This window comes from Triticum urartu, chromosome 6A (assembly GCF_056163025.1).
Source record: "Triticum urartu cultivar PI428250 chromosome 6A, HENAU_Tu73, whole genome shotgun sequence".
Classification (NCBI taxonomy): Eukaryota; Viridiplantae; Streptophyta; class Magnoliopsida; order Poales; family Poaceae; genus Triticum; species Triticum urartu.
In genome coordinates, this window is record NC_141878.1 from 539,201,269 (window position 1) to 539,212,879 (window position 11,611).

The 11,611-nt window shown below is 46.7% G+C and overlaps 1 protein-coding gene across 1 annotated transcript; it reads left to right on the forward strand.

Annotated features, from left to right (window-relative positions):
* The first annotated feature begins 6,289 nt into the window (after positions 1-6,289).
* Positions 6,290-6,922, forward strand: LOC147966148 (uncharacterized). The gene has a single exon (XM_087527914.1). It carries the CDS (start codon positions 6,290-6,292, stop codon positions 6,920-6,922), a length of 633 nt encoding a protein of 210 aa, XP_087384040.1.
* Positions 6,923-11,611: the final 4,689 nt, after the last annotated feature.

The window sequence follows — 11,611 nt, forward strand, 5'->3', positions numbered from 1 at the left end:
TGGTGGCTGAGGTCTAAGGCCTTGTAATGGCAGATCGAGTCTTCGTGGCGATGAGGACTCTGCTTGGTGATTCGTGATTCGTAGCAGTGGCATCGGCAAATGGGGGCGGCAACACAAGCGGAGTACAGAGTCTTAACTTTCAGGGCGAAAACCCAAGGTCTGGCCTTAATTGATTGAGTCTGGCAGTTCTTGGAGGCATCGCGTTTGACGAATTTGTACTTCAGGTGTTGTCTAGGTGGTGGTTCTACCTACAAGGAATTGATCAGTATAGCGGGGTTTCTTTATTCTTGTTTTTTTGTGTTTTGGTTGTGTGCATCCTTAATGTCTTTACGACATTACGTTGTTGCAGAGGCTTGATGTAATTGGTATTTTCACGATATTAATATATTCCATTATTAAAAGGTAAGAGCATCTTCAACGCTACCTTATTATTGGGTACAAGGCGTTTTTAGGGCATGAAGGGGCAAAAAAAAAAGTCCTCCAATAGCAGCCCAATACCAATTTTTTTTGCAAAAAAAAGGGCAGCCCAAAAAGTGGCTCTGCATTCGGCAAATATGCGGCAACCGCAAAAGCGCAAGGCTGCCACAAATCGTCTGTGCTCAGCCGTTTTTCACCCGCCTCCAGCCGGAACATGTCTGACCCGCACGCCCACCGCCGCCGCAGTCGCTAATCCGCCACCGTAGGCCACCACTGCCGCTCCACCGCATGCCCCGAAGTACTTCCCAACCGTACTACTCCTCCTCTAGCCGACCACGGCCTCGCTGCCTGCCCTGATTTGGCCTCCGCCCGTGTCGATTCGTCGCCGTAGTGGCCATGGCCATTCGTCTATGCCCCTACTTGGTGACCTAGCATCCGACGGAGCACCATAGCCGGTAGCCCCACTGTCGCGGCCGAGCGGAGGTCCGGTGACATTTGAGCGGCAACGGCGCGGCGTCTCTGACTTCTGGATGCATAGATGCCTTCCCCACGTTGAGGAGAACTTCCAGTGGTCGTTTCCCACCCCCTCCAGGAAGCCGCAAGCCATCGACGACTCGTCGGCCGGATTGCTCCTCCTCGCACACTAGTTGTTTAATGGAATATCTACAAACGTAAAAAAATTGTTTGTGTTTTTTCTATGCATTTGTAGAACGGACTGTCCTTGTAGAACTATACTTGATAGATAGTTTCATCCGTACTTGAATTCATGTGACTCCAACTATTACAATGATTCCTTGTTAGATGGGGAAATTTGATTTCACCGGGGAGGGAGATATTGCTATGATTGTGATGATGCACAAGAACAAGAAGCTGAAGCACGGAGGTTCGGTTTTTGGTCATGAGTTTCTATGGAGAGAACGGTAAGAGGCGGGCGACCGATTGTGGCACAACTACTTTGCCACAATACCTCCCTATCTAGAGAGGCACTTTCGACACTGGTTTAGGATGTCCACGAGCTTGTTTCCTCACATTTGCAATGTTGTGAAACAACATGATCAATCCTTCGCTCAAAGGAGGAACTGTGCCAGAGCTCTTGGACATAACATTGAGCAATAGGTCACTGCCGCATTGTTGCATGATGACATAAGGTATTCCGATGGATTCCATTGATGACAACTTGGCAATGGGAGAGAGAGAGAGAGTACTTCAATCTTCTTCGTCAAACAATTTACAAAGGCAGCCGTGAAAGTGTTTGGTCCAGAGTATTTGAGATAACCCAATGCTAACCCAATGCTCAAGACACGGCGAGACTTCTGCTAATGAACCAGGTCGAAGACCGCCTCCTCCACCTTGCCGTCGCACTCCTTGCCGGCGGCTGCCACCTCTGCCACCAGCTGGTGGTACCGCTAGCGGGCAAGGCGGATGTCGTGGGTGGTGCGGTACAACTCGAGCAGCGCCTCCTGCTTAGCCATGTCCCCGTCCGGCGTGACCGCCTTGCCGTCAGCGAGTTGCTCCTCCGTCTGCAGATTCTTCTGGAGGAGGTGGTGGTTGTAGGCGGCATCGGCCTGCGCCTCATGGAACTGCTCCTCTCGCGTTGGGAGGCTAGTCCGTACAATAAATCCCAACAAACCTCTCCCCTGGCCTCTTTGCCTTCTCATACCCCCGCACCCCCCCCCCCCAATTGCTCTGACACGCCCACCACCCCTCGCTCTACGGCAATCAGGGGCGGAGCTAGGATTTGGACATAGGAGGGGCCAAGCAAAGTTGAAAAAAAAAATACCGCTTCATTGCTATATAGTATAGACATGTGGTAGTTACATTTGAATTAGTTATATAATCTCGATGATTTTCAATAACATAAAGTATATTAACAATTTCATTAGAAGAGAATCAGTTGTGAATTCCTTTCGAAGCAAGTTTTCATGCAATGCTCAAGCAAGTCGTCTATCGTTTTACTTTGAAAACATGCCCTCAACAATTAAGTTGAAATAATATTTCTGGTGTTTGGCGACCCTTTTCTCTTGATAAATATAAATCATAAAAATGACAAGAATTGAAATTTGATGTACAAATGTGATAGATATAAGGTGGGAACTGAGCGAGATGAGCAAGCAGTTGTTAGTTGTGCTAATCTTGGCTAGTTGGCCGGAGAATTAACGAGCTCACGATCACGCCGACGTCGCGTCTGATCTAATCCGGAATTGATCACCAAAATTTGCAGGAAGGGTGTGAAGTAGCAAGGATGTATGGCGGAGCCAATTTCCTTGATCGTTTGTTCAGTTGCTAAATTATGCAGATCCAATATCCTAATGCAATCACTGTGATTAATAGATTAATTCACTATTTTACAGACAACACTAACGCACCATACTAGGATAGTAGGATTTAATAATTCATAATAGGAAAAATGTATTTGGCAACCCTGTGCCCTATTGCAAAATCGCCACACCACCTGGATGACGTCAATTGCAAATCCGACGGACGCAAAACGTTCTAGCGAGTAGTTTCGATTTGTCTATCGCTGGTGTGTGGGCCATCTCTTCGTCGCCCGCTTCGCTCGAACCGTCTCCCATGTTGTGCGATTGACTTAACTATCCCCTCCCCCACCACTCGCCTCATTTACTCTGTAACGGCACGCCCACTTCTCTGTCGCTCCGCGCGCGCTCTCTCTCCGTCGACGGCGAGCGGCGGCGGCTTCTCCGGCCGATTCTCGACACTGGTCTTCTGTTCCACCGGTGAGTATCGACTCAATCGCCCTCACATCCCAGTAGTTCGTGCGCCTCAAATCGTCTGGTAACCGCGCGCCCGCTTCTCTGTCGCTCCGCCCCCGCTCTCTCTCTGTGACGGCGAGCGGCGGCGCCTTCTCCGGCCGATTCTCGGCGCTAGTATTCTGTTCCACCGGTGAACATCGACTCAATCGCCCTCACATCCGCCTCCAGTAGTTCGTGCTCTGTTTCTCGACGCCATTAGTGACGGGATGTTCGTCGGGATGGTCACATGTTAGAACAGACGAGAAATGTGCCCAATGCGTTCAATTTGTGGTGCAGATGCTATTTGTTAGGCCCTGTTTCGCATGCACATCGTTCCAGTGATTAATTTGCCGTTTTCGATTTCATGGCTAGTTGCCGTAATTTTTGAACTGATCCCCTCTGCCACACGGCTCGATTCTGATTTCTAGGGTTTTCTCTAGATGCAAAACCATTATGTATACATTCATGATTCGCCATCAGTGAAGTATACATTCATGATTCTGATTTCTAGGGTTTTCTCTAAATGCTACACGGCTCGATTTCCCTGATCTTTGTTAGCACTATCAGTCGTGTCCTGTTTTCATGATGCATTTTGTGTTCCTTTTGTGTTTCTAACTGATGGATGTGCCATCATTTAGCTCACATGAACTTTAATTGTGAATATTATCATCAGTGGTGTGAATAATTTATCAGGAGTCCACTGTAAAATTTATCATGTCACTGAATACTTAGTTCTGTGATGTCCAATATATGTGTTTGTGTATAAGTTGTTGCCATCCCTAATTTGCATAAGTTATCTTGCCCGATTCATACTTTTTATCGGTGTATTATAAGCAAACAAAAATTCAGGTATTCAATATCTAGTAGAAGCACACATGTCCTTGTCATTCTCTGTTGTGGATGAGTTATCTTGTTTGTATGTTCACAAGTTACCAATGTATCATAAGAATATGTGTGTGACTATTAATTCAACTTTTTTCTCTTTTGTTATTTTTGTGTGTCAGGTCACAATGCCAAGGAAGCGCAAATTAGATGATGACTTTGAGGAGGTGAACCCCTTAAAGAAGCATAAGCCTCCCGCAGATCGGAATAGGGCTTCTCCTAGTGCTCTTGTGACTGCCTGTAAGGATATGTCAGATGAGAGAATGGCTGTGATCGATGACATGGATTTCACTAGTCTACAGAATATCAAGTGTGATAATCTGTTCAATCGGCTTTCTAATGGCTTGCTGGTCTATACGACCCTGATTCCCGTGAGGTTGTTGTACCTGGTCGCGGAAGGTTACCGGTCAATGAAGAGTCTGTGCATCGTATAATGGGTGTGCCCCGAGGTGATATTGCGGTGGATTTCAAGGTTCCTACAGATGCACAGCTTGAGCTTGCAGGAGATCTTTTTGGTGATCTTGGACATGCTCATAAAACTGTGGATGTATTAAACCTTATTTTGAGCACGTCTGTATGATCACGGTCCGCTATGTGTGTGTGTGTGTGTGTGTACTTTACAATGTGTGGGCTTCTTTTCTCTCCTTACTGGTTTGTGCATTGGTGTCGTCGAGGACCGTAGATCACATCTCGTAGTACTACTACTGTTGTAATGGATCGTTTTTTTTAAACAGAGTTGTAATGGATATTCACTGTATTTGAAATTTATATCTAGTTCATGTCACATTGTCACACATGTAATCCGGACAGCATTGGTAATGTAATATTTGGTCATTGTTTCGTAACACATATTGTGCTTATGTTGCCCTTCACACTTTGTTTAGCAACCGAGTGATTCAAACTGGCACACAACCATGCTACCGGATTCAGAATTTTTCCTTAAAACACTCGATTAAGAGCCAGTCGACCATGTAAGAGCATCTGTATTTCGATTTTTATGGTGAAGACAGTGAAAAAGAACAGCATGGTGGCTGAGGTCTAAGGCCTTGTAATGGCAGATCGAGTCTTCGTGGCGATGAGGACTCTGCTTGGTGATTCGTGATTCGTAGCAGTGGCATCGGCAAGTGAGGCGGCAACACAAGCGGAGTACAGAGTCTTAACTTTCAGGGCGAAAACCCAAGGTCTGGGCTTAATTGATTGAGTCTAGCAATGACCTTATTGAATGCATTGTTTTGGAAGCATGGATCTTCTCCAAGATGAAAACCTAAGATATAGGATCGGGCGATGACGGTGCTTGTGCATTGTTTTCTTCTTAGAGGCATCGCTTTTGACGAATTTGGACTTCAGGTGTTGTCTAGGTGGTGGTTCCAGTTACAAGGAATTGATCATTGTAACATGATCTTATTATTATTATTTGTTATGTGCATCCCCAATGTCTTTACGACATTGCGTTGTTGCAGAGACTTGATGTAATTGGTATCTTCATGATATTAATATATTTTCTTTATCGAAAAGGTAAGAACATCTTCAGCCGCTGCCTTACTATTGGGTACAGGGCGTTTTTAGGGCATGAAGGGGCAAAAAAGCAGTCCTCCAACAGCAGCCCAATACCATTTTTTGCAAAATAAAATAAAATGGGCAGCCAACAAATGGCTCTGCATGCGGCAAATATGTGGCACACGGGCGGCAGCCACAAAAGTGCGAGGTTACCACAAATCGCTTGTGCGCAACCGTTTTTCACCCGCCTCCAGCCAGAACCTATCTGACCTGCACGCCCACGACACTGTTTGTGCTTTCATCGAGTCATCTCGTATGATGGTTTCAAGAGCTTGTTGATGTATTTTTGCCTCCCAGTGGATATATCAATTATGGATTGTCTAGTGGGTTGGCACGATATAGAAGAGGTCTTCTGCGGCGATGGCTTGGGTTGGCCCTTCTGTGTTTGTTGAGTCTCACTACTCTACTAGTGTGTTTTGTAGAGCATGAGTTTTTGGTGTAAGGGCATCTTCAGCCGTTCGGCCCCCCAAGGCGCCTAAATAGAGCGGCCTGGGGGCGTGCCGGCGCTAGTTCGGCCCTGGGGGCGACCTAGTTTCCAATCACGCCCCCAAGCGTCGGTCCCAGGATGCGGGAAATTTAAACTTGGTCGTTTCCGCTCTCAAAAGATGCCACAAATCCGGCGATCAGACGTAGTCTGGCGTTACAAAAAACAAAGCGCTGCACGTCGCAAGTTCGCGTGCGTAATGATTCACTCGGCGGGGTCGGCTCCAGGCGTTGGCGGAGTCGGCGTGCGCGGGCTCGGCGGTGTCGGAGCTGCTTCGGTGCTGGGCTGTGTCGGCGCGGCTTCGGCACTGCTGGGCGGCGATGTAGAGGCGTCGTTCGGGCTTGGCGTCCGTGCGGTCGTGGGCGCGGGAGCTTGCGTCGTCGGCGTCGTCGGCGTTGCCGTCTGCATCTGGTTCAGGATGAGGCCGTGCTCCACCATGTACCACGCCCTGAGCTGCTCGTCGTTGCTCTGGAGCATGTCCGTCCCGCCCATCAGAAAAGCCATGTCGGTGTTCCTCTTCTTTGTGGCGACGTTCGTTCGGAGCAGGTCGAGCTTGATGGCGCTGTTCTTCATCAGCGACGACCACCGCGCCTCGGTCTTCTCTTCACGTAGGACGGCCCGGGCCTGGGCGTCGGCGAGGCAATGCTCGATGGACTCCTGCACTCGTGCGGTTGCCGCATCGGCATTTTCCTCCTTCTTTGCCAATTTGTGGCCGTCCGGCCGCCCCTCTGACGCGCCCGGAGTCGTCGCGTCCGGCTTGTATGTCTCCTTGGCCTTGTCGAGGGTACGTCGGACTTCCGCCCACTTCTCGCACTTGTCAATGCGCTTGTAGACGTGAAGGTGATTGAAGTCGTCGTCTTGGTTGTCGCGCCGATACATGGTGAACATACGCAGCAGCTGCGCGGAGGATCAAACAGTTGGCGGGCGGCGGGCGTTGACGACGAAGAGATGCGGGCGAACGGCGTACGTACCTGATCCTCAACGCTGGCGCCGCTCTCCGGGCGAGCCGCGACCTCCTCGACGATTCCATGCCATTTGTTGCACGCCAACTGGATACGCCCCCAATGGTTCGCCATCGCCTTGGAGCCGCGCTGCATGTAGACGCCTTTGAAGTACGGGTCGACGAGCTTCCGCTCGTCGAACTCGGCCTTGATGCGGTCCCAGTACGTCTCGAAGCTCTGGTTCATGCCGGTGGTCGGGTTGAGGCAGACGACTTTCCATGCTTCGGCGAGGCATTCCTCCTCCTTGGATGTCCACTTGATGCGTGCTTCGCCTGTCCTAGCCGCCCGCTTCTTCTTCTGGCGCCCCTTCGTCGGATTAGGAGCTGGCTCCTCCTCCTCCTCGTCCTCGTCCTCCTCCTCGGGTTCCTGCGCTTCGTGCGCGTCCTCGCCGTAGATGTAGCCGAGCTCGGCCTCCATGTCGCCGCTGAGATCCACTACCTCGTCCTGGGTGGCGAACCCGGGAGACGCGGCGGCCGCGGTCGATCCTGTCGCGATGATCTCGTCCATGTCGGCTCCTGTGTCGTCCGTGTCGCCGAGGTGTGAGAAGGGCAGCGACCCACGGCGGAGATGGGGCGTCGGTGTGGACGCGTAGGCGGCGGGCGGCGAGTAGTTGTATGGAGGGTACTGCACGCCGACGAAGGCGGGCGAGGGTGTGCGCGTCGCGGGGTGGCCATGGGGGAAGGTCACGTTTGGGTTGAAACCCCCGTGCGCGTCGCCGTCGGCGTAGCCGGACGACGACGATCCCCATGGAGATTCGACGCCTTGCTGTCCCCGGGGCGCGTACTGGGCGTGGCTGACGACGGGTGGATTCATCATCCCCGCGTGGTCGACCGATGAGGAAGACGCCACCGCACGCGCCGCGTTGTCGCGGGCCTTCTTGGCAATGGCCCTGTTCCGCCGGTCGGTGATGACTGCATCGCGTCGCTGAACTTCCACCCTCCACTCGGCGTTCGACATGCCCGGTGGTTTCGATGGCGGCGCCCTCGGCTTCCTCTGCTTCGGCTGGGCCACGGTGCCAGTCATGGTTGCCGCCGCGCGCGGCATGGCGTACTTCTTCGGCGGCATGGCGGCGACTGGAAAGCGAGCTGGAGGGGGTTTGGCGGGAGAAAGAGAGGGAATGGCGGGAGGAAGGCGAGTGAGCGGAGGAGATGCGAGGGAAAAGCGTCAAGAAGCGGCGGGAAAAGGCCCTCGGGTCGCCACCAGGGCGGGCCGACGCACATTTTCCGCTTGTGCTGGCTCTCCAAGCGCCCCCAGGGCGCCGGGTTCGGCCTGGGTCCGCCGGCACCAGTTTTGGTCCGAGTCGGCGAAAAACGAGTTTCTGGGGGCACAATTGAGCCGTTTTGTGGCGCCAGCGCGATAAAATCGCCTGGGAAGGGCCTGTTGGGGGCGCGGCTGGAGATACCCTAAGTTCATGGCCTCTACATACAGATCTAACTTGCCTTTCACTTATTTCCTCTCCGTTGTCGAAAAAATATCATAAAGGTTTATTTTTTTCTCATTCTTCTGGTTAGGACCTCTCAATTCCATCTTCTTAGTATGACCACTGAATTTCATAAGAAGGATTTGAGCCAACAAAACCTAGTTGGCGTCAACTATCGGGTGCCACGCCCGCACGCGAGCGACTTGGGAAGGCCCGGCCTACCGTTTGATGTTGCAGCTTTTTTGTTTTTGTTTGTTTTTTCTATTGTACATTTGTTCCTTTTTATTCATATTTCTTTATTCCTTTTTTTCTTCTTATTAGTTTTCCTTTTGGTTTTTTGTTTGGGTTTTTTAAGTTACTTTTCCAAAGAAAAGTTCCCACTTTTATAAAATGTTTGGAATTCCATTGTTTTCCTTAAATTTTTATAAAATTTTGTTTCAAAAATACACGGAAAATTAATATAATGTTGATGCTTTCAAATTTTGTTCAGAATTAAAATAATTCATAAATTGTTAAAAATTACAAAAAAAATCCCCCGCTTTAAAGATTTCATCACAAATTAAAAGACGTTTGCTTTTAAAAAAAATCCAGAATTTTTCATAGAATTTTTCATGTTTTCTAAAAAAGCTAGGATTTGTATTTTATTTTTTATTTTTTATACTCGATGAACAATTCTTTAATAAACAATGGACATTTTGTTAGTACAAACTGAACGTTTTTGTAATATACACTGAAGATTGTTTTTAAACACACTAAACTTTTTTAGAATATAGTGAACTTTTGTTATTATACAATGAACATATTTTTTTGGTATACATTGAACAATGTTTCTAATAATTAGTAAATTTCTTAATTATACAATGACAATATTTTTGGTATACGCTATTTGTTTCAAATTTGTTAGTATTTCTGGAAAATTGGAACATTTTTTTGAACTGTAAAACATTTCTTCAAATTTATTAATTTTATTTTTTAAAATTTTGAACAATTTTTCAAATTCAACTAAATCTGAAAACATTATGAAGATTTTGCGGAAGCAAAATTTTCAAAATACTAAACATTTTTCCAAAATAAAATAAACAGAAATATGAAACAACAAACTCACGGATAAGTTGGGCGGCCATTGACTCTTGCTTCAGCGTCGTCTTGACATTTCGAGCCGGAGAGGGCATTAATTGTGGAATCATGAAGGGCTGGCCTATTATTTATGGCCCATCAAACTCGTTGTGAGGCTTCGTTAAGGTGAAGGCCTATAAGTAACCATGCGCCCGCTCAGTCCGAAAGACCTATCAGTAACTTTTAAAAAAAAATTACTTATAGGATTTTAAAGAAATTTTTGATACATTTTCTAGAACATCTGCAATTTTTAGAAAAATTAAAAAAAAATAAAAATCCGTACAATTTTCGAAATTTGGAGCATCTAAAAAAATGGTGAACATCTGTACATTTTTTGAATATGTTGAATTTTTTAATTATGTGATTTTGAAAATTGCGGTAGCTGAAGCTGGTAAATGGGTCGGTTCAGATCCCTGCCTGCTATGCGAATCGCACCCTATTTGACACAGAACGCATCAAACAGGGAGTTTCAAACATCATTTGTAATTCAGTACATTTTTTTAAATCTGACACATTTTTTCAAATATGTGAATAGTTTTTTCTAATGGAAAACTTTTAACTTCGAAGTACCGTTTTTAATTCATGACCGCTTTTTTTATAAACATATAAAATTTAGAACATTTTTCCACAATGAAAAAAAACATTTTCTTAATTGGGCTGAGACATTAGGACTTACTTCAGCGTCGCCTTGACTTTTAGAGCCATAGAGGGCATTAATTGTGGAATCTTGTACGGGTGGCCTTTTATTTATTGCCCATGAAGCTCCTCCTGCTGCTCTGTTAAAGGTGGAAGGCGCATAATTAAATGTGTACCCTTTTTTCTCAAAAAAAAAAGAGTAAATGTGTACTCGGTAGGCCCAGAAGACCAAACCGTGAGTCCACCTGTTTAGCGAAATCACTAACTGAAGGTTAGCCCTTGCAAATGTCACTCTCACTTTCCCAGATTGCAACAAGTGCACCACTTGTTATCACCTGCGAGTTTATCCTTTTTCCGTAGATTCTTTTCTTTAAACATCTCTTAAACCGTGTGTCCAAATTCCGAATCGTTTTCATCTTTTAATTTCTCGCATCGCTATCTTCGAAACTAGATCCCATGTTAATAGATTTAAAAAAAATACGAAAAAAACCCAAAAAAAATTAAACAAAAAATCTGAGTCAGAAGCACGGTTTTTTCTCCTCTTTTTTCCCTTTTCAAAGAGGTACAATTGTACCTCTCGTAAAACAAATATGTGCATCCATAAGAAGCAAATATATGCATCTCACGGAAGCAAAATAAACACGGATTTTTGTATCATTTCCGAGAGGCACGGTTGTGCTTCTCGTGGTAGCAAACATGTGTCTCCATGAGAAGTAAGTCTCTGCATCCTGTGGAAGCCAAAAAAAAATATGTTTTTTCCTTTGTGAGATGTCTCTCATGGAAGCAAACATATGCCTCCACGAGAAGAAAATCTATGCCTCCTGTGGGAAACTAAAGTTGTGCCTCCACGAGAAGAAAAATAATTTACACGCAAAAATAAATTTTTTTTGACTTTTTTAATTCAAAACCGAGGGAAAATCAGGCAAAAAACGGAAAAGAAACCATGTTAAATAAGAAAACACGTACAGAAAAATTAAAACTAAATCTTGAGGGAGTGCCCAACACGCGACACGTAGGCCATCACAAATGCCCTTGCGGGGCTCCTCACGGGGTTACCCCTTGGTTAGTTGCTCTACCTACTTAGTGACTTGCGGAGGGGATAGCACACAAACATGCGGCCCCTCACCTGTGGAAGATTATAGAAGATTCCAAAAACCTGTGGGAAACCTTTGGATCACCGCCGGGGCAAAGAAGTTAGGGTATTTTTTATTGCGAGAATAATTGGCATGCCGTATCTTGAGTGTGTGTTGTAACAAACTCTTCTCTCCTTATTTAATATATGAAGCAAATCTTTTGCCTTCGTTTAAAAGAAAAATCTGTGGGAAACAAACAGGAAATGGTTGGGAGA

Excerpts from the sequence above, each read along its gene's own strand:
- LOC147966148 (XM_087527914.1), top strand. The coding sequence starts at position 6,290 with ATGATTCACTCGGCGGGGTCGGCTCCAGGCGTTGGCGGAGTCGGCGTG.